Genomic DNA, 23,857 nt, shown 5'->3' with positions numbered 1-23,857 from the left:
GCTTTTTTGCAAATGCTTCTACACCAGATTCCTTGAGCAAATTCACCAGCTATTTGACATATTCCTAATCCCTGCATATTAAATTAACCTCTTCCCCCCACCCCTTCCTTCCTTCCTGAATTATTGAGAGGTTAACTTTTCCTCCTCATTTTAATCTATTAGATGTTTCCTCTGAATAAGATTGTTTGGAGGCAATCTCTCTAAACTCGAGCTAGGGAGTCAGCTTCAGGATTAATTCTGAATGTGGGCATGGAACCTGCACTCTTGCAAAGGTGGAATGTGAAATCAATTTTGCATCCACAGATCAAAACCGTAACATTTTCACCAGTGTTACAGAGAGAAGCCTACTGTCCCCTTCCAAGCTTTGCTGCTTCTTTGGCCAAGCCTGCAGTGAGCCTCTGAATTGGTGTAAATGCAATCGGAGAGGTGCAGTGCTCCAAACTGCCCATGGAAGCAGGTCCTGCCCGCAGCCCAGCAGACCTACAGCTGATGGAGCACGTTCCCCCAGCAGACCCCCAGCCCAGGGGACTACATTATTTTCCACACCAGGCCAATGCTGTCAGATAGGTCAGGGATACACTTTTGCCCACACAAGTTGCTTTGGGCTGGCTAGCAAGACAGGAGCCGTATTACCCCAAGCACGCAAGCAGCAATTACTTTTCAACTAGCAGCTAGCTTACGCTCAGACTTTGCATATGTTGTCCTCTCCCGCTCTGCTTAAGTTTTTCTTAATAGTACTATGCTGTGTGCTTGTCCTGCTTTGGACCATGTGCAACATCATCACGCTGAACATGGCTGGATCTGCTGCCTAAGTTGCATTTTGTCAGGCTGGAAAGAACAATCTGTCATTGGCAGTGCTGCAAGTTAACACACACCACTGCAGGACCCTAGTACAACAAAAGTAAGGCAAACATCCCAAACTGATTTTTAAAAATTATGCTAAATGCTCTGAGTGATGCTTATTGCTGTCAGGTAAGGTTACCCTTATGCTCTACTTCAGCTCACCTGTCACCCTCTGGTTTTGGGAGTTCTGAAATGTTAGGAAGCTAGCATTCTGCTTGAGTTCACCATCACCTCCCTGCTGAGAACCCCACAGAACATCTTAAAAAAACCACCAAAACCAAAAAATCCATCTTTCCATTCTGAAACGCAGAGTCTTTAAGAGAGTTATATTCCTTGCCAGTGAGACAGTTCATATGCGATATTTACAATTAAGTTAATATTAAGGCCACGATTCTGTCACAAAAAATAGTAGACGATCACACAGAGTAACAGAAAATAGCTGCAAACTCTGTGAGGATTGTAATTTCTTGGCATTTAAGCAATTCCTTGAGGACTGTAAATATATGCTGAAAAAATGTATTCATAATACCTTGGATGAATAGGTTTGGTGATAACCGGCAACATGGTGGAGCTGACCAACTGCTATCAGCAATCAAGGTCACACTGATTTTTCCCTGAATTCATTATTCTACTGGCAACAATTTGCCAACAGAAATTCATAAAACATTCACCTTTCATATGAGTGACAACACAGTGCTGTCCTCTGTATGAGACCTGAATGCCTCAGAGTTTACAAGGGAATTGCTTGTTTGCGTATTTGATCTAAAGAATTATTGAAGATCAAAGTAAAGGTGGAACATGCCTACATATATATTGGATGGATATCTTTGTGTATATATATATATTTATCTATAAAGGGTTTAACAATACCTAGTACATAATAAAACAGACAATTCTTCAAACACTAGTCTCAATCTTCAGAAAAGCTGACAAGCATCTTCTTTCTTATGGGTGGTTTACAGCGTGATGTATTGCAGCAATTCACCATCTAATTTTTAAGACACTCATTTCCATTTATGTTGTATCAGAAAATACAGAAAATGAAGTACATAGTGAAACTGTAAATAAGCCAGCTATATTTACATAATGTTGTAGTAATTTTTGCCAGCAACATAAGTAGTAGTGGGATTTTTGCCTAAAAATCACACACAGAGACCTAAGCAAAAATCCTAATGAGTAAGTGGAAGGCTGACGCTGCCTCTGCCAGCTCTACATCAGGTGTAGCAGAAGCTCCACCTTCCCCAGTCCACTGCTGGGGGACACGCAGGGAAGAAGTCTCTCTAGGGTAGTTAAGAGCTGGAGGTGCTGCATATCAGGAAAAGGGGAAGAAATTGTGTTACACAGACATTACGGAGGGGAACCCAGCTCATCGCAAGATACCTAAGGATGCAGGTGCCTAAGGGCACAAATCTATACACAATAGGGTTTTCACTACTTCCGCTGCTCATGGAATACAAATAAATGTATAAGAATAGAAAAAAAATGCAAAACTGGATTTTTTTTTTTAATCCTCTGTACTTAAAGCATTCTCACAAGTGACAGCAAATACCCCACCCTGCTCCCCACTGCCTTGTGAGTTTACAGACACATGTTCATTTGTGTATTACAATAAACCTGGGGGTGGTTAGCAGAATATAATCCCTTAAATCTGTGTCCATCCCCCCCCCCCAGTTTCCAATTTGCATTTAAAAGAACGAAGCCGGTACAGAAAAAGCGGTTAAAGACTGTTAGAAGCTTCAGCAAAGGCAGACATATACCAACAGCAGATTTTTTTTTTCTTTTGTTTTCCAAACTGCATATGGGGTACAGGTGACAATAGAAGAAAAAAAGGTAAATTTCACTTCTAATAAAACTGACAGTTCCTGCTGCTCAGCTGAAGAAATATTACCCTCTTTCCAAGAAGACTTTCAGCAGCTGTGTTCACACCGAAAGCAAAACTAGAGCATCTTTACAAGTTACTTGCAGTACTGTTTGTACATTAGTCAGTTTTACTTTGTCCTATGACAAGGCATTTATGTCCTGTGGATGACTGACAGTAAACAGTTTGTTTACCTCCCTCGTAATGCATTCTGGCTAATGATTAAAAGGAAAATTCTAATGGTCAAGCCCAACAGCTTCTTTCTGTATAATAGCACCCCAATTCCCGCAATGTATGCCTGTGCAATACAGGTCTTTGCTGCTTACTAATCGCCCAGCTGCTCATACTGGTAAAAACACCCTTTAAAAAATATATATATACACGCACAGGACCCTTAACTAACAGTGGAAATGTTTGAGAAATACAAGGGCTGTGAAGCATAGGCCACTTCCACACTTAAAAAGCTGCAAAATAAAACATATGGCTAAGAATGTTAAAAGTGAAACGACCCAGTTTGACATGTGCACACCTGTGTACATACCAACAGATTTTATCAGGTTGCTGAGGTACTCATTCTGTAATTTTTCAACATGATAAAGTATACTGTAACTGATTATGATTTTCTGACAAAGTGCAATACTGGAATTACAGACACTCATGGACTACAGTATAATATAATTATGGTTTCTAGTAAATTATTTATTTACAGGCTGCACAGAAAGACAAACTGGCTCTAGTTAGTTAAAGGAAGAGGCAGAATGCAGAAAAGAGAAAAAAAAACCCTAACACCTGAGAATCACCTATTGGGAAAGCTCTAGGTACAGTACACGGACATAAAGCTAGGGTCTGGTCTTTTCTGAAGCAGTGAATTAGAAGCAGCAGGCAAGTCTTGTGCAATTCAGTACCTGATTTTGCAATGTCTTGTAGCAACCTGAATTTTATCTGTAATCGTAAAGCAGACTTGCAGTCCCACAAAGAGCGCAAAGCTAGCTGTAGGCCATCGGGCCAGACAAAGCAAAGCTTATCGCAGAACTAGCGCCATCCCTCACAGGTAAACAGAGCATGCCAGCCACAGCGTATTGATTAGAGAACTCCTGCTGTCTCATACAAATATATTGTGGTGATTTTTGTCTGTAAAGCATTACCAGCCGATCTACTGGTGGATTTACTTGAAATCTTAGAAAAAGAGAAACCTTAAGGTCAAATATTTTGGCATAATAGCTGGACTGCCTAGAACAGTTCGCAAACAACTCAGCTATTATAAAGGACAGACAACTGTAGCTGAAAACCATTCACACACCTGCTACCACGAGCAGGTTAACACTCTCTATTTTTAAATGAAATATATTTGCCATATGTGCTAACATATACAATATGTTCTATACTCAGTCTGACATACAAAAAATCTGTGTCCACACCAAAGGCAGAGAGAAGACCAACAAAGGAGAGAGAATGCAAACGTTTCCCTGAACACGTAATATAAAATTGTAATTTATTCTACATGAACTCTCCCAGTTGTGTTCTTTAGTGGTGGAAAGGTCATCCAGTCCCCTTCCTACAGCCAAATCAGCTCTACATCTGTCGCCCCTGAGAGATACTATTCTAGGCATTCCTAAAGACTTCCACTGATCAATACTCTGTCTCTCCAGGCAATCTATTCCAGTGCTTCAATATTCTCGTAATTGGGAAGTTTCCCCCTTCCCCTCCACGTATCTAACCTTAACCTGTTTTCCTGCAATTTAAGCCTTGTACTTTCTGCCCTATTACTTGTGTCCCAGGGATAACACTAGGGTCATTACAAGGAAGCCAGCTGCATCCAAAATTTATAATCATTTCCCTCTACTCAGCCAGCCAGACCATTAAGTAACACCCAGAAGAGACGGATGTAGGACAGACCTCTATGAAACATTACATGATGTGCTGTGTCAGTTTGAAAATTAACTACTGGTAATTACTCTCTAAGTACAGTTACTCAGCTCTTTTTACACATAGCCAAATATAGTTCTATCTTGCACACAGCCTGTTTGCACAAGTCTCGAGTAAGCATCAAAGCCTTCCTGAGTCAAAACGACATTTATGGTTATCCCTTACCCACAAGCAGTATTACCGTCTCCTACAAAAAGAGGTTAGTCAAAACCAAACCATATCATACCACAGTAGCTGTTTTTCAACTCTTATCTTCCAGCTGCTTGCAAATAATTTGATTACTTGTTCCAGCACTATTTCAATTGACACACTTCTAATTCCCCACACTACTTTGTCCCTTTTTAAAGCAAGGCACTAAACATACATCTTTTTTCTTTCAATTCTGAATGTTCAGCCATCCTGATAAAGATAACCTGTCCTTTTCATCCGCTGAACAGTTTGAAAACATCTCACCTATTCTGTGGTGGGGGTTTTGTCCAGACTATGTTTCTCTGTAATCTTACTTCTTTGTTGCTAGTTTTTAATTACGTTAGCTGACTGCAAAAAGACTGGTTTCAAGAAAGGGTCATACACACAAGCATTGAATATTTTAGCTTTCCCAGTGCTATCAGGTTGTCCTCCCCAATGTATAGCAGACCAACACCTGGTGGACGTGGTCTTCCTTTTGCTAATGTATGTATGGAATTATGTATTACCAAATAAAACACAAATCACAGGAATATGAACAATGCACCTTGAACTTCCAGTTTACCCTCATTTTCACACTACTCTTTCACTTTCATATTCAGTAGTGGATCAACGTTTTTTCTGCCGTCTTCCTCCTAGTGGTTAACACATGAATGATGAGGAGCTCAGTTTCACCAAATTGGACATTTAATGTACTGCTTGGAGACCTCAGTGTTCTTTACAGCTAATTCCTTTCTATCATTATACTTGTCTTCATGAGAGCTTTCCCACAAATTATCTGAGGTCACCAGTATCTCCAAGTCCACTGCTTTTAGTTCATCCTTCTTTCTCCTCCTCTTCTAAACATCACATATTTAAGATAATTTCATAGTCACTACCTCCAGGAGTTGTCTTTCATTTTCTCAGCTGGTTCTTTCCAATCTGATTGAAGCAGATTTATGTCTTCACGCTAGCTATTTTCTCCTCTCTGACATTAGAAATATGAGTCTCCTGCTTATATCGTCCTTTCCAAGCCAATGTTCATCTCTTACGTTTTCTTATTCAAAATTTTCAACCATGTAGACATTATCACCCAAATTCTGCACCTTGGATAAGTCCATTTTGGTATCTTAAAAAAACCCTTTGCTTACTTGATCTTGCTGGTGTGGGATTCTCTCTTAGTTACAGAGAACTGCTCCGCTTGGACAAAGCAGGCAAGTTTTTAGATACACAAGATGTTCTCGTGGGTAGTTGGTAAGTAGTTTTATTTACAGTCCATAAAAGGAAACACTTTTACCAACAAACCTTTAGGTAGATATCACATATGTAAAACTATTACCATGTGTAGTGTGTATCTTCACAGATTTTTCAGTGGCTTTAACTAGTTTATTCTAGAACTACAAGAAAGCATACGATATACAAGGCAACTCCTAAACCAGTTATTTATTGTTGTTTTTTTATACATACCAGTTATATATCTTATCCTGACAAATCTTTTAAGAGCATTTAAACCAATCTGGACTGTGTACTAATATTTCCAGTTCTGCTTGTTTACCCCATATCTGTTTTTCTGTTAGCATAAAGACACCTAAGGCATTGATTACTACCTTACTTATCTTCCTCTTTGTCTGTCCTGTGACCCTATATGAATAACCTTATTTCCTCTCCTCCTCCACCCCCAGTTTTTGAGCTGTTGTCTAAGTTGCTGTTATCTATATTTACCCCTGGGATTTGTAATCCACCAGGTGTTGTTTAGAAGCTCTCTTTTATTAGGGTCAGAAATCACTGCTTTTCTTTGTATTAAGCATCAACTAAATTCTCATTGTTTGTTTCCACAATTCAATCTCTTTCTTTAAAAAAAAAAAAAAAAGAAAAAAGGTAAGGGGTGTCAAATCAAGTACGCTTTACGTTAAATGCCTGAGATAAAACCATCAAGTCAGATTCACTGAAAACTACTATTAAGTGAAAGAATTACCTACTTTCCATACCTGTAAAGTTAAGACAGTAACTTACTTTGTAAATATTCGTAATTCTGTGGTTAAAACACAACATGTAGAAGTGGGGTACCACAATAAGAAAACTTAACAAGCTTATATATGCGACAGAATGTATTGAAATTATGAAGTTAGTTTAAAATCATTTATGTAACCAAAAGGTACAGCACCGTGAAATATACAGTCTTTTCAGCTTTTCATATTAACTACCTGGTTCCTTAGCCATATAAAAATTAGTATTTGTTAACACTGCTTGTATTAGATATATTTGTTTATCTGAATACATTAGGATACGACAAACGAAATTTTTGTAGCTTTACAGGCATTTGAATTTGTTGGTAGTATTTTACATTTTGGAGATAGCAAAATCCATTTCTTCTGTCTCGATTTCTGCAGAGCATAAACACAACTTAAGAAATAGATATTGCTTTCCTTGTACACGATTGTATTTTTTGACATAAGAGAAATGCTAGCCACAAAAAAAGAAACAAAAAAAAAAACCCAGATAAGAGAAGTAGAAATCCATACTGAATACATTCAATTGTGTGGCTTTTGTCAGGCTATATTCTAGTTTACTGCCCAGCCAACCCTATGTTTTATTATTCCATGACCATGTAGCAGAACACAATAGCATAATGCACACAATACAAAACCAGTCACTATTATTACCATAGTTCAGTCTGACAATTGCCAAATTAATTAGATTTTTCCTATGCATTTGATTCCAAAAGAAAAATATGTATCACTGATTGGGAAGCACAAAGAAGAGGTGTTGCAGCAGCTATTTCAGCAGTAAGATGTTTTTTCAGAACAGGGGTTCTTGAATTGCAACAACAGACATGTGGAAATCTTGATCGTTCCCTAATCAAGTTGCTCTATACCTGCCTTCGTCTTGTATCGCACACCATCACAAAGCACCCCACATGCAACTGTTGAAGTGACTGCAGGATTGTACTGTCCAACCTCATTTTCAGAAAATCCTCTGCACAGATACCAAATGAAAAGCTGTTAAGATTTTACCTTACTAGTCAAGTACTTCAGATAGCTTTCCTTCTGTGTTTGCATTATCACGTATCTTTTTCCATGTTATTTTCTCAAGTAAAAGGGACTACCCTAACCTTTAATTGCACTTAGTTGAAGAAAGAACAGATAAAGCAACTTTCACGTGTCCCATTCAAAATTATTCTCCCATTGCTGTGCATTCTACTTTGGGGAACATGTTCCTAATGCATCACTCTGAGTCTGTATTAGTTACCTTATGGTCTGTTTGTCCTTCTTTTTTCCTCCCCCATCCCCAAGCAGATATGGTTTCCTCAGTTTTAATGTAAATCTCCTATAGATCCTTTTTGTACCTTCTTTGTAATTGACTTCAAAAAACATTGTTAGGTTAGCACCATGTGAAGCTGATTCCATTATCTTACAGCTGTGATACATTTAGCTTTGGAACTGACTGTATAGCTTTATATTTAGTAAAATCTATTTTTAGCTTTAACTACAATACAAGTGACAGAAGCTACATGCTCCTCCTCTCCCCCTGCCCCACAACAAATTATACACAAAATGTTTACTGTGGATGGCAACATTGTAATAATTTAAAATAGAAGCAGGTACTAAGGAAAAAAGTACATCTGAAATCATAAAAATCAAATCTAATGTGAATGTGCAGTACCTGTTACAAATCTGGTGAAAAAATATTTTTGTCTTCAACTTTTAAGAGGAAGTAAGTGGAACACGGCTGAAGCAAAGAAAGAGGCAACACTCTCCAATACACAGTAAAGCAACTGAAACCAAACCGATAAATAGACTTGTCAATGGAATGCAGTAAAAGTTTGGGAAGTTTACCAAAGTATTTCTAGACTAGTCAAAACTAATGCATGTTGGTACCACTGCCATCATACATACCAGTGCAACAGCAAGGAAAAGTAGAGTTCCTAACATTCCTCTTTCTTATTTGTGTTGTTGACTACTTCAGTCTCCATCTTTAGTGAAGGCAGAACGGATACTCTCTTGCTAATTTAGGGTAATTAAAAACCATATAGGACAATTTCTTTTATCGTGTATCAGCTGCACTTTACCTACAGAGGTTTTTTTTCCAACATCCTGTTGAACTCTACTTCATCAAAGTGCAGAAGGATAGACAGCTTAGTGATTGTATCATGCTCACCATCACTGCAGGACAGCTAACGTAGTTAAGCCAAGATTTGTTAATTAACTGCTTTAAGATGGAAATCATGCTGTAATCCCATTCTTAACAGTTCTTCCTCACATGGTTCATTCATACCTGCCCATTAATGCAGTCTCTATGCTGCTGGTATTTTCCCTAACCAACCTGGAGCTCCCTAACAGTTTTCTCTTTCTTCTAGGACAGCTCCCCAATTCGTCAAGTAACCTTAAATAAGATGCTGCCACGCCCCCTTCCTCTTAATCTCTTTTGACTGCAAAGATATCCCGGATCTTTAGCATACAAGCCTGCATCTGTGCACCCAGATGCTCATCTCCCCTTCTTCACACAAACAGCAGTATTACCAACTCTTATTAGTACGTGACAAAGGAAAAAAACACAAGGAAAAGGCACTGTTCATGGGCCGCGGATCGAAAGTCCACTCACATATGACCCTTTACTCCCAGTCCTGTCAATTTAAACGACAGCATCCAAAACTGAGCCAAGAACTTTTATTGCCTACCATCAACAACAAAGACTTTTTAGTCTTTGTTTTGTGAGAAGGTATCTGCAAACACGCTACACAGAGGACTTCAATCGCAATTGTTTTGCCCCTCTCCATCATTTATGTGATTGTATTTATTGACATGAGAGAAAGTAATTTTCCCCATTTGCCTTCTTTTCTTGATCTCATTTTCAGTTCTTCTTTCATGCCACCCCATCACATTCTGATGTCATCAAGTGTACCAGGAACCTACCCACTCACATTCTCTGTGGCACCTCCTCTTTAATACCTTTGAACACCTATATAAAACTCAATGCCTATTTCAACATAATTACCTTCTAACACTTTTTTCAATCACACTTGCCTTTTTTTCCTAATTACTTCTTCTTGAGCAGTAATTCTTCAAACATGAAGTGTCTCTGCATTAACTACTCAAAACATTCTTGCTTCTAGACAAAGATAGAAGATTTCTCACCATTCCCAGTGTATTGTATACATCAGCACATGGAAGAAACTGAAACCTCTTCAATGTATTGCTTCACTAACACTTTCAGAAGGCAGTATCTCAGTACTATGTTTTCCCAGTATATTAGACACACTAAGTCCTTTCTACTTCACAATCCACCAAATCCTTTTCATTTTTTTCATTAAAAAGGAAAGAAAGAAGAGAAACTTAAACCCTTCCACTCGCTATGAACATGTGCATAGAAAACTGGAGGGAAGGGAAATAATTAACAAGTGAGAATTGCTATGAAGGTCCACCTAACTAAACAGCTTATAGGAAAACATGTAAGGTTTAAGACTGAGCCACATAGATTAAAGGCAAAATGTTAATGCCTATAGAAGTAGAAGACAAAAAGGTCTATGTAAGTTGTCATTATTAAAATGCCTTAGGGAAACTTTCTTATGGTAATTTAAACTGAAAAGGTTAAAACCTTAAATGGTATTATGCTCAGTCTGTATGCAGTGCTCCATACAATGAGAGAAGAACATACAACTTGCTCTTGCAGAAACACTAACTGTTGCTATGTGACCCGTTAACTCCACAGATTTAAGGGAAAAGCCTAAAGAGAAACATGCCACAAAGTACTTAAGCTTCAGGAAATGCTCAACTTTCTAGTAGTCTAAAGAGCACCAGAACACAGCGTTTTCTATGAAACCTAGTGTCCGTTAAAAGTCTAAGGCATCAGTTACATATTACAGGTACATACTAGGAATCAGAAGCCCCAGAGTCAAGATGTTCTCACAAGAGCAAGTTTATGAAATACCAATTTACCTTCTGCAACTTCACTTCCACTGAGCTGGAAATACAAGCTGAGTTGGCAGATTCTTTTTAACCTTCTGTGCATGCTCTTACCAAAATAGTTTCATTTCACTCACAAATGGGTGTGATTTTCCGTTGGTGACCTGCCTCTGTCATCTTTAACTATAAAATAAATCATGTAACTGAATAATTAAAACATAGACAAATGTTGTATTTACTAGAAGCCTCTAATATACATGACAAATATGTAGATAATTTATAAATTAACAGACTCATACCACACAAAAGTGAAAGTCAGCACAGAAACTGTACTCAATTCCTTGAACTGTTGTAACTAGTAAGCTACACTGAAGACAATTTGACCACAGATTTAGCATTAATACACTGCAGTTCACATCTTTACACGACACCACTACACGGAAGACAGTACCAAGGTTCAGTGCAATACTTTTTTTTTTTTTTTTGGTACTGTTCCTGACTTCCTTCATATAGACCGTCTTGCTCACCATTTTTCTTCATTAGATCTCAAAACTTCTTTTGAACTTGCAGGTATCAGCTTACATGTAGCTGCTTCCTACAAAGAGTTGTAAAAGGCTTTATGCTGAAGTCTGTCTGCTATTTTTAATATTTTATATCTCTCACTACACAATCATTTTAAGTGTAAGCCTCCACAGCATGAAGATCAATCTACTAGGGAGCTAAAGACTGCAAAACCATCCAGTCCTTCTGATGAAATTCCACAGGAGTTAACAACTTATTTTTAAAAAGTACCTCTGCCACTTGGTGCTGAAGGTACGCATTTTTGACACAACCTTTCTTCACCAGATCAAATCCTAATTATTCCATTAAAATTGAGTACACAGTACTGTCAGTGATAGAGGCATGTTTTCCTTATGTTTTGGCATGACTACATTCGCCAGCCTTAAGTTCTTCAAAAAGCAGAGAGACTTAAATCCTTTCACAAATCTAGCCTTAAATTGCACAGAATTGAGAGCTTGTCATTCCAACACCCATCTTCTGCAGAATCTCAAACTGAGACTAGAAACAGGCAGAAGACTACATGGGAAAGACCACCAAGAACCTCGCTTGCTAGAGCACTGCTTGCACTTCCTTGACATGCCGTAGGTGCCGAGACCTTGAACAACCCATCGATGCACCACAGGAAGTCTGCAACAAAGGTACCTAGCACAAAACAGCTCACTTTTAACTGAAATGAGCTTGCTTTTAACTGAAAATTATTACGGCTCCTACTAAAATGAGAATTCAATCTTGTACCAGATCAAGTTCCTCTGGGCTAGGATCCAGCTTAGCTTCAGGATTCTAGTCAAGCAGAAGTGAAAGATGTAGGAACGGACAAAATTCTGGGAAAGCACAGAAGTAACATGTTGCATATTTACACATTTAAAACGTTGCTAAGAAAAATTCCCTTTACATACAGAAAACTTTACTTAGCTAAGGATTTTTTAAATGTCACACTCTTAAGGTGTGACCTCTGAAGGAAGACTAACAAGTTGGAATTTTTTAATTTAAAGATGCAAGCAAATAAAGCAGTATTCAAATACGTAAAGGGCTGTCCCAAAAAGGAAAGATGGCATCTATTCTCCATGTCTCTCAAGAATACCGTAGGTAGTAACAAACTTAGACTACAGCAAGAAAAAAACCTCAGGTTAGACATATGGAAATTTTTTTCTGGTAGGAATTGTGAAGTGTAAGAGCAGATGAAGCAAGCATCTCTTAGAAACAAACATGGTTTCTTCTGTCTGGGGAAGGAGATAGCAGGCTTGATTTTCTGAGGTCCCCTTCCAGCCTTCTCTCTAGTGGTTGAAATCGGTCACTTGCACATTTCAACTTTACAAGTGGTAAATGAATAAACATACTGGAAGTTTATCAACTGTCTTCTTTGAAGGGTCTTGTAAATTAATTAATTACGCATTCAGATCTTTCTTCACATGGAACAGGATATAGTTAGTCCTTGGCTTTGTTTCTACCACTTATAGCTCTGCAAAATTAGAGAGTCTGACAAGATCTATGTTAACACCCTCCTTGTCACTGCTGCAGAGCTGCAGCTACCGAGATTGTACCGGAGCTGCAGAAACAGAGGGAAAGGCTGTGTAGCAGCCCTTTCCAGAAGACAGCAGAAGACTAGAGAAAAAGATGTAGATCACTTCCAGAGAGTCTTTGAGACTTGGAGATATTCAAGGCACTTCTTTGCTATAAGAAGGTTAATATTGAATTACTAATGTCTTATACAATAAACTGATAGAAATCCCAGCAGCTTTCAAGTTCCCAGTAGCCCAAGCTCAAGCATCTATAACTGCCTCCAATATACTGCCTCTCAGCGTATCTTTGATTTCAATCCCTCCTAAGCTCATGGTAAACCCACACTTTTACTAAATGCAGTTCATGAAGAAATAAAGCTGAGAGTAGTCCGAATATCACCTGCTACCTAACACCTCACCCCCTCCAGAGCAACATTAACACTGTTTATTTTCACAGCAGTCACTGAGTGCTACGAACAGCAGCAGAACCATGTATTGGTTAATTCAACAGCAAGAGAAATTCAAATTTTGTAGGGTAAAGTATCTAAGACTAATCCCATGAAAGTCAGGATACTCTAATTAATCTCTGGCCTCAGGTTTAAAGTAGATTTGAAACTTCCACATTGTCTTTGGACAACAGAAAGTAAACCAGTTAAAAGAGGAAAAAAAAAAAAAGAGAGAGAGAGAGAGAACTAAAGAGGGCTGGCCTTCAACTTCTCAGATTTACTCCAAGAAACACTTAAGTTATCGCAATTAGCAAGACAAGCTACTCCAAAAAAGTGAAAAGCTCACTAATTAATTGCTCAATACAGCCTATACAATCCATGATAATTTGAATTATATTTCTGGCTTCAAAGATCATACAAGAAGTTCTAAAGAGAACAGCTTCTTCACACTTCATCTGTTATCGCATACAGCTCAATTTCTAAACCTGTTCCTTCATCTATGCTAAATAAATGGCAAGAAAAATGGCATTTCAGTACTGCAGATTGAAAGTCCCCTGACAACAGTCACAGAACATTTGCTGAACAAACCTGTGTTTTTCTACATTGTCCAACAAACTATCCAGAACTTGAAATAAAACTTGTTTTCCCTTATCATTTACATAAGGGTAAAAGCTCTCTCAAACACCTACAATTTGCAACCTTCTGATGATATACCACTCTCAAGGGAAACACAGGGAAGGAAAAAACAAAAAAACAGTAGCATGGCAGCCAGTACAGGTGGTGGTGGTGCTGGGGAAATGCCTGTTGGCATTGGCTGACAATCCTAGGTTTTACTCCGAATTCTGCTGTTTGTGAGATTTCCATCATATCACCAAACATGAAATACCAGAAGCTTGATCCTTTGGAGTCCTCCTCCAAACGGGTAAAAGTAACTTTGCATAGATAACAGCTATTGGCACAAAATCTGTTGTACATTAATGCTGTCCACGCAAATGACTCATACAAGGCAGCTTTCAGTTTTAATCAAAATAAACCCCTGCTTCAAACTTGCAGTCAGCATGAAACCTTACATGACCTCTCATACTTTTTACTATCAAGTCTACAGATATTTGCATATTCTAGAGAACTATAAAACTGCTTTAGTTTTTATATCACTTAGCATTACTGGTCACATTCCATTACAATGCAAATCTGTTGTGCACGCAGACACAAAGGAACTATACCATAGATACTTAGTACAGCTTCACAGAGCGCTAGGGTGTGGAGAAACTGCAACATCCAACAATTCTTTATTGCTGTTATTTTAAAGTTCTGGTGTGTATGCCTCTTGCCACCTCTCCGGCTTAGTTAACTCTCTGGGCTTTCAAGTATGAGTAGCAGAGATCAGGAGTTAGAAGTAGAAGAAAAGCTGTGATTGTCTGGGAACCTGCGAAAGGAACCATGACACTGAATTTAGCACCAGTGTGCACAGAAAAAGAAAGAAAACTGGTGTCCTTAATGAGAAAAGGATACTTAAGTTCTGGGGCATAGTTCCCATTGTTACATCTCCTTTACATAATCTAATACATTAGCTGGAGAAAAACCCCATAGAATCATAGAACAGTTTGTGTTGGAAGGGATCTTAAAAAGCACCTAGTTCCAACCCCCCTGCCAAGGGCAGGGACACCTCCCACCAGACCAGGCTGCCTCCAGCCCCATCCAGCCTGGCCCTGAACACTGCCAGGGATGGGGCACCCACAGCTGCTCTGGGGAACCTGTTCCAATGTTTCACCACGCTATAAATTTCTTATACAATCATAAGTTTGTTCAGCAGCTTCTTCTAGGGTTGTTTTGTCCTGTCCTTCACCCAACCCCACCCCCAACCAAATTTTCTTTTCTTGAGTCCCTACTGATCAGGGATGGCTGTTTGCATGGGAATGCAATTTCAGTAATGCAAATCAGTGGAAATCTATTTCATAGCTTCATTCTGCCCCCCAGTAAAAACCTCTTTGATCAGACCATTTTTCTTAAAGTAACTGTATTAGAAATACCTTAGTAGTAGAGTTTCAGGACACTTCACAAATAAAAGACATTTGAACATCCGTGACCAAAATGCAGTATGTGAGAAATAAGTATGTGAAAACAGTCTTACAAGATTGGAAGTGTCTTGAAAAGACACAAGGAAGACAAGAAACTTATTCTGTAAGTAACAGGAAAGCAGCACCATCTGCACCAACATACCGGGAGATCAGAGTTTTGGGGGAATTTATTAATGTCCGCAATTTATTAATTCCAGTAATTCACTGAAACGAAATTCAAATTTTGCTTTAAGTTTGTACTTGACCAAGGCGCACTAAAGGTGAGTTTAGTACAAGCTTAAAACCATTAGGTTACTTAACAGGCACGTTCTATCTCTGAGTTCTCTGAAAGTGACTCGGGAGCTCTGGTCACAGATGGCTTTTAACCTCAGAGCAATAGCTGCAGAAGAAATCAACTCTGAAGGGTAAAATAGGTCTATATTTCTAGTAACATCCACTTTCTCGGCTGTGAATTAACCAAGCTCTGCCTTCCACCACCAATACTGATCCTAACTGTAGCACAAGACATGAGAATTATGTGCCTTCCCCTACTGCCTGAAGATGTTTCACATTATCTCCTTTGTCTGGAAAACATAAGCCAGGATCACAAGGGTAGATGTCTTTTTACAGCCTTGCCTGCATAAATTTCAGTGTTACCCATCATTTATATCAGAGCTCCTCTATATATCTGCATGGCCTTGGATAACTGAAAGCTGCCTGCACTCCTACCAATTGCTGGAAGTATAAATTTGCTGAAGCAAACCCAAAAATCAACCCCCATTCACAATCCTAGTATTGCAAAATTTGGGTTATTCTGATTTTGACTTTTCTATTTAAATAGGGAAGAATAGCCTAATAGACCTTTTCAGTTCTTTCAGTTTAACAAATCATTTCTTCTTACTTTTGGAGTCTGTAACATGCTTTGCCATTTCCTTCATACTTTCTGCTTCACTTTCACATAAAATTTGCCTGTGAGGCTTCAGCATTTTCCCTTACGTTTAAGGCTGCTTTCTGCTCCAGTACTGCACGCATGAGAAAAGGCCTGAGGAGGGGTCCTGTAAGTAGCAGTTCTTCCTCTCAGCTGTCAATGCAGCAACAAATGCTTGTTAAATACACCTGTATAAATCAGCCCTTCCAGCTCTCTAAATCTGCAAGATTCACCCCCGAACAAATTTTTAGGGCGTGTTGAGATTATAAATACATGAGGAAATCTTAAGACTTTTCTCCTGCTTGAATGTCTTCTCTTAACTCTCCAGGTCATCACGTGCACTATGACCATCAGAGTTTCTGAAAACTTACTTAAAAAAAACCCAAAAAACACGTTCTTCAGAAAAAGATTCACAATATAAAGTCTGTTAGTTAACTGCCACGTTACAAGGCATTAGAAAGATTTTCTTTCTTACTATTTGTAGGACAATTAGCACAAAAATAGAATGGTGTAATCTTGTTTAGCACTTTTGAAGAGAATTCTTTCCATTTTAGGCCATGAATACATTGCCAAGGCTGGAGCAGCCACACAGAGCAAAAATTCACCAGTGTCTTTAAAGATTCTCCCCCTCTCCTACTGAACAAATTAAAATAAGGTAAAATCCAAGCAGCATTGAGCCAAGAGCTTTATGCTGTTTCAATGCCTTTAGACAATGAAAAAGGCAATCAGCTGACTGATAAGTCCTCCTAGAACTCATTTCACATTACAACAACCTTCACTTAACAGAGGGCATACATAAACACATCAGACCAGAATACGTAAGTGCTCAGTGCTAAGTCTAAAAAACCATGAAAAACAATAAATTTTTGTTAAACATTTATTGCATGCTTTATATATGAACGGAAGTTCAATCAACAAATGATTGAGGTATCTGATGGTGGAAAGGGGGTTTCCAGGTTCCTCTTGTTTGTGGACAGTTATGGTATCACAGGCAGCAGAACAAGCTCACTGTTCTGCTGTCAACAGCTGTCTCCTGGTCCCCTGCCACAGTGCTGAAAACTTATATTCCCAGTACAGGACCTTGTCTCCTAACACCTCATCTCCCTTAAATCTGAAACATGAGAACGAAGACTATCTACCACAGCTGCTTTTGCGAGCAGGAGATCAGGGTAGATAGGCTGCAAGGGAATACACGAAGGGCCAGGAAAAAAGAATATATAAAAAAAAAAAGACAACTGTACTACAACACAAGAATTTTAGCATAATAATAAGAGTTCACAATCACTGCTGCAAAATTTGAGAAAGCAAAGACATTGTGTAGTATTTTATTCTTCCAGTACAAAACCCAAGAACCCTGTATACTGACCTCAATACTCAACCCATCATTATTAAACCCTGCGTTCATAAGAAGCAGTCTTATCTGAAAAGCCGAGTCTGACTCACAAGTATCTTTTGTATTTCTGTATCACATTTAAGTCTAAAGACATTTTTCTGACTCTTGTTCTTTGGCGCAAGACAATCATCTTGAACAGAGGAAAGTTTCCAGCTCTTACAGAGAACTTGCCTCTACTAAATTACTAAGATTTCCTTGTAATAGACTTTTAAACATAAACAGGCTATTTAGTCCTCAGATTAATCCACTTCCATGATTTTTAAAAGACTGCCTGAAGCTAGACATCCAGTCTGCTATTCCATTTATAGACGCTTTCACCCAGTTTTTAGTCATTAGAAATTGAGATGGCTTAATACTTCTGAAATTAATAGCTGCTAGGAGTTGCATCTTCACTTAGCAAGAAAAAAAAAAAAGACGACTTATTTTTGGTTTAGACTATTTGTTTTAAGACACTACACTGAGAACAATGTAGACACGCATCCTGTTTATTCAGTGGGCAAGGACGTAACAGCCATCAGAACAAGAAGGCTCTTTTACACAACCACGACAATATGAGCAAGAACTATAGTTTAACCTCAGTACTTGTTTACTCAAACAGTAGTCGGGGAAAAAAAAAAAAACAAAAAGGAAAAGAAAGGCTTTTTTTTTTATATATATACTGCAAATACTATCCAATAAACTCTTAAGTACCGCAAAAGGTACTACACAATACTAAAGAACTTCAGTTTAACTAATATTCCAGGAAAGTTTTATACTGGCAACACAATCGATTAAAGCTCTGTTGCTACATACAGGCCTTATCCTCTCTGAACTTTCCTTCATTGTGACTCAAAGGAATAAAAACTGATCGACCCATGCTTGCGAAGGCTATGCTCAAGACAGCACCTTGTTCTAAGCGATCTACAGATATAAACACTTACATGCATATTAATGCAATTACAGTAACAATATTCTTAATGACATACTCAAGCAAGTTCAGTTAGGGAACACTAAAAAGAATATTTTCATTCAGCTTAGACAGCTGACATACCCTGCCCCTTGGAAGGTAAGCCCCCTTGATACATTTCTGATCCCCTCAATGCTTGGGAGTACTTAATTCACAAGTAGCAATAAAGATTTGACATAATCCGTGCATATTGCGAAAAGCAACACAAGGAGTTAATTGACACTTTCCTACCACATATTTTTAGACAAACCTAAAACTGATGTGATGGATCAGACCCAGAGATCCATTTAGTCAAGTTTCCTCTTAGACACAGCATGGTATTGGAAGCTTTTGCAAGGGTCCTGCAAGGTCAGTTTCAGGTTTACGAAAGACAACTGTCCTACCTTTATTGGCACATGAAGGCCACTGACTAGGTATCTTCCACTCTGAAGTCATTTACTTTAAAGTCTTTCCAAAACACCAGTTACAACTGAGGGTATTAATACACACATAAATAAATTCACTATTAATAATAAATTTTGTTTACAAAGCAAGTATTTATTTATGTTAGCTATAAGGACAAACTTAGGTTTTTCCATTGTAGGTCTGCAAGCTCGGACAGAGATTACAAGCCAGAAACAAACATGTTTTAAACTGTCTGCATTGTAGACTCTCTGGAAGGAAGACCTAAACAGATGCCAGCATTTTTTTTTTTTAATTTGGGTTTTATTTTCAATAGGGTTTTTTAAATTTTTTTTTTACCTTTTAAATGCTTCAGCAGGGTTCCTCTCACATTCCCCGGGTTGCAAGAGACTTTGAATAGCAGGATCTCTTAGTTTGTCCTCATATCCCTGGATCAGTCCACTGTGGCAGATTTGTGTAACTAAACCTCTAATAAACCCTCCAACACACAGCGTGTCAGAGTCCTGGGCCCTGCAGAAATGGAAGGCTAGAGCCTGACGATGTAAGCCTCTTTGTAGGTTTGCAGGTGAGCTTGGCCACAGTAGCTCAGTACAGAGGGCCGTCTTCCCACTACCAGGCCCTCCTACCAACAATACACCCCAGGCAGCTCCTTTCCCAGAGACAACACTGGTATTATTCCCAGAATTTGCTACAAGAGATGGTTTGTTGGCAGCAATACTGCTGCAGTTAGCCTTCTCCTGGAGGCAATGCTGAAGCTTGTGGAAAACCCACTCCCTACAGTAAAACTGCTTTCCCTGCAGCAAGCTGGTTTGAGCCATTTTATAAAGCTTCTTCTCTTGGATTTGTCATAAGCAGTACACGTTCAACATCTCAGAGGAGGGAGACAGGCATTCATCTTGCACAGGAAAAAAAAAAAAAAAAAAAAAGTCTTCTGCACAGAACTTGACAGAGGTTACGACAATCAGTTAACCTTTCCTGTAAAACTTAACAGCCTCTTCTCAGGAAGGGTGTCACTCCATTTGTATGTTTTATTATGATTAGCATAACACAATCACAGTTCAGCTGACATCATGAAGCGGTGTCTGATACCAACGCTCAACAATACTTCTCATATGGCTCAAAAGTTCACACAGCTCCATGGCTGCATCTGCAGTTTATGCAGTTGTGTGTGTTCCCAGTATACAGGGGAGACAATACATCTGGAAAAACTGAGGGAAAGCCAACTTTTCAGTGTACACTAAATGCCTTTCAGCTCTAGGCATTAATCTATCTGGATATACATCCAGAAAAAGCTGTCCATAATAAAATGTTCCTTCTGGGAATTTTATAGAGAAAGAGATTTTTCTTCAGAGTACTATATACATACCACAAATGTGGGTAAGCACCACTTGCTAAGAAACGGTCAGTTTGGACAGTGAGCTTTGCAGACTTCATACAACTGGGCAAGTGTCTGAAAAGTGCTTCAGATTATGGTTTCTTACGCAGTACAGATGACAGGAAAAAAACCCATATTTACAGCTTCTTATTTCAATAAATTCATTAAGTGTCGTCTTCAGGAACTTGGATTCTTACTGAACCTGTTCTCAGGTATCTTAATCACAAGATGTCAGGAGAGACAACATCTTCCCCTAGAGCTCTGAAATAAAGAAGACAGCACTTTTAACCCTGCATGCAAGTCATAATTCAGTAAATTGCAAAGGCAGACAACAAAGAGTAAAACCAAGGGCTCTTATTTTTTATTTCTGTTTGTCCTATTAAATCAGATTTGTCTAGAAAGCCTTTAAATTTTAAGTAGATTTGTTATTACAAGGTACAGTTAGCCACGTACAAAAAGAGACAGGACAAAAGACAATAAACAGATTTGACAGTGGCCTCAAAACCACAGGAGCAGTACGTCTTTCGTTTTCTCCGGAGGAGAACTGAATATACCCCTTCACCTCAGAAACGTTCTGCCGAGCAAGGCTCCGCCACCGCATTCTCTCTTCACCCAATTTTCCTGCTGCCGGCTACGGGATTTTGTTGAAGTTTATTTTACGGGGCGAGCTGCCGAGGGCTCCCCGCACACTTCTTTGTTCGCGCCTGGCCGGCAGCGGGGCGACCGGCGGACTCCGGGGTCACGGCTTCACCCCCCCGCCGCCGCCCCTGTCACCGCTCCGCTCCCCTCGGCCCTGCTCCCGCCCCACCGCGACACCCCCCGGCCCCGGCCCCAAACCAACCCCCAAAACGGCTTGAACCCCGCGCTCCGGTTCCTCTCAGCCGAGGCACAGTCACACACACGGCTCAAAAGTCACTTCGGCAGCCCGCCCGCCTCCCCTCCAGCAAAGCCCGAGCCCAGCCAGCAGCTGGGAGGCTCCCCCCTCCCCGCCCGCCCTTCATCTGCTGCTCACAGCCCCGGCGCGGAGCACACACGCCCTGTCCCCCGCTCCGCTCCCCTCCCCCAGCGCACACACACCCACACCCGGCTCCGCACAAAGCTCCCGGGCACCGCACACCCACCCCGCCGAGCCGGCCGGCCCCCGCCGCCGCACCCCGCTGCCAGCCGGCCGGCGGACACCCCGCACGCCGCCCCAGCCCGCCCCGCCGCCGCGCACCGGTGTCAGTCCCCCGCCCGCCTCGGGCGGCAGGTACAGCGCAGCGCCGCCTGCCCCGCCGCCCCAACCGCCGTCCCAACCGCCGCCCCGCCAGGGGCGACCCGCCGCCGCCTCCCCCGCGGCCGGGCGAGGGGCCTCCCCACCGCTGCTCCCTCACCTCCAGCCGTCGCCCCAGCCACCGCTCCTGCTCCAGGCTCGCCCCGCGGCGCGGCGCCGCGCCCCTCCTCTTCCTCCGGGCTCCCGCCCCCGGGCCGCCGCCGTGCCAGGCCCGCGGCCAGCCCGGTGCGCGGCTGCCTCAGCCCGTTTGGTACTCTCCTCGGCGCCTCCTTGACCCTCCTCCGCCCGGCCCGGCCCCGCCCCGCCGCCCCGCCCCCTCCGGCGCCCGCCCCGCCCCCTTCCTCTCCAGCGCGTGCGGCGGCAGGGGCGGGGGTAGATGCCGCCTGACATCTGGGGACAAGTAGTCCTTAGGCGGAGGGAGACGGGCGCGCGCTCTCCGCTACTGCCGCGCCGGCCCCTTCACCGCCCTTCCCGCTGCCCCGGGCTTTGTCCCGGCCTCCGCCGGCCGCCCGCCCCTCCTCAGCGCCCGCGGCGGCGGGACCCTTCCGGCGCGGCCCTGCAGGGGGCGGCAGCGCGGCTCCCTCCGCCGGGGGCCGCGGGCACGGCCGCCGAGACCGCCCCGGGGGGCGGCGGGCCGGGCTGGGGGGAGCCGAGCGCGGTGCCTGCGGCTCACGGGGGCCGGCCCGGCCGCGCTGGAGAGAGCAGCAGAACTTGAGAAACGAAGGTTCCGGAGGGAGAGGGCCCAGCCGGCAGCGCAGCCCCGGGGCGCCTGATGGCAGCGCGGGCGGCCCGGCGGGGTGCGGCGGCCCGCTGGGGCTGGACCCCTTCTCTCCCTCTGGGAGCCAGCGCGGGCCTCGTCGCCCCCCCGCTCCCTGCCGCCGCACTGCTGCCCCGTTCTCGCAGTGCCCGGCCCCGGCCCGTTCCAGGCGGGGTGCCGTTGCCGGGCGGAGCAGTGCGGCGGGAGGCGCGGCGGGGCGGCCGAGCCCCCGGCAGCGGGGCTCCCCGGCGGGGCACGCCGGCCCTCAGCGGGGTTCCCCGGCGGTGGCGCCCCCCGGCTGCCCAGGCACCGCGGCCCGGCCCGGCCCCGCCGGCGGGACGGGGCGCATCGCGCTCCCCGCCTGGCACCGCCGCCGTCGTGAGCGGCCCTCGGGCTGTGCCGCCGGTGGAGCCCGACGAGCCGTCGGAAGCGCGGCCCTTGGTGTGGGCGAAAGCAGCGCTTGCCCCGTGGAGAGCTTCGGAGGGGCTCTGTGAAGCCCCCTCCACCCGCGACAAGAAAGCGAGCGCTTTCCCTTTGTTTCGGCTGCATGATATCAAGGGAGGGAAGGATCTTCATTAGAAGTCGCTCCCCTTGGAGCTGGCTGCATTATTTATGATAAGGCGCTTTTCCATTAACTGTTGGATCAAGGTCTTTATGATTACTAAATAGCCCTTCATTTTAGCACGGCTCTGTGTGGTTTCGTATACCAGGTAATTATTGTGGAGTACACACTGAATATATCCATATGATACAACTGTGATTTAGGGCCCTTCAAGGAGCATCCCAAGATTCTTTGTAGGAACAAAATGAAAAATGAAATAAGTTCAGTTGGTATACTGAAGAGCTTAGAAAAACAAGTCTGTCTGCTTTTGAAAACCAGTAGAACAAGTTTGAAGAACCTTTGGAAGCAGTGAATTACAAATTTGCAAAGCAATTGGGAGTGGGGGAGAAACAGAAATCAGAGTACTAAGAAAAAGTTATGCAGTTATTTTGATGGGGGGGGGGGCGCGGGGGGCAGTGTTTAAGCTTTCTTGGTTGGGTTTTTTTAACCATACACTTTAGGCAGATAGTCTTCTCTAGACCTTTTTTACCCGCACCCCCAACCCCCAGCTGTACCACCCTTCCATTTTGAAAAATTGTGGAAACTGAAGACTTCCACATTTATATATCCAAAGCTATAACAAGTTCCAAAAGACTTCAAACTGTAAAAATATTTTCTTTTCTTTTTTTTTTTTTTTTTTTTTCTTTTAACAGGAAGGAATAGAGAGAGATAAAATTTGGATTGATGGAATTGCAGGTCTGGTCAGCTGAGTTGGCTAGAGACAAAGCAGAGGCTGACAGAGGGAAAGAAAATGTCAAAAAACCCACAAGAGATAATTGCATATTCAACACGTGAAGTAGACCTTAGGCACAAACATTAGACTGGTAGGTGATCAGGACAAACAAAAGAATGAAATTGGACAATGGTGAGACCCAAGAGAAAGTGCAGCTTCTGCTTTTCTGGTGACCAGGACAGAAATGAAAC

At 42.0% G+C, this 23,857-nt stretch overlaps 1 protein-coding gene across 1 annotated transcript in view; it reads right to left on the bottom strand.

Moving 5' to 3' along the window:
• ANKRD50 (ankyrin repeat domain 50) overlaps window positions 1-21,854 on the bottom strand; it is a 45,930-nt gene extending 24,076 nt beyond the window's left edge. Inside the window, exons 1-2 of the mRNA XM_037398273.1 lie at window positions 21,676-21,854; window positions 19,267-20,563 (exon numbers count right to left, since the gene is read on the bottom strand). Of these exons, the coding sequence (XP_037254170.1) occupies window positions 19,267-19,745 (479 nt within the window). The 5' untranslated portion in view covers window positions 19,746-20,563; window positions 21,676-21,854. The remainder of the gene's footprint in view (window positions 1-19,266; window positions 20,564-21,675) is intronic.
• Window positions 21,855-23,857: the final 2,003 nt, after the last annotated feature.

This window comes from Falco rusticolus, chromosome 1, assembly GCF_015220075.1.
Source record: "Falco rusticolus isolate bFalRus1 chromosome 1, bFalRus1.pri, whole genome shotgun sequence".
NCBI lineage: Eukaryota > Metazoa > Chordata > Aves > Falconiformes > Falconidae > Falco > Falco rusticolus.
The sequence above is the reverse complement of the archived record's forward strand: the minus strand, read 5'-3'. Positions and strand labels throughout refer to the sequence as shown.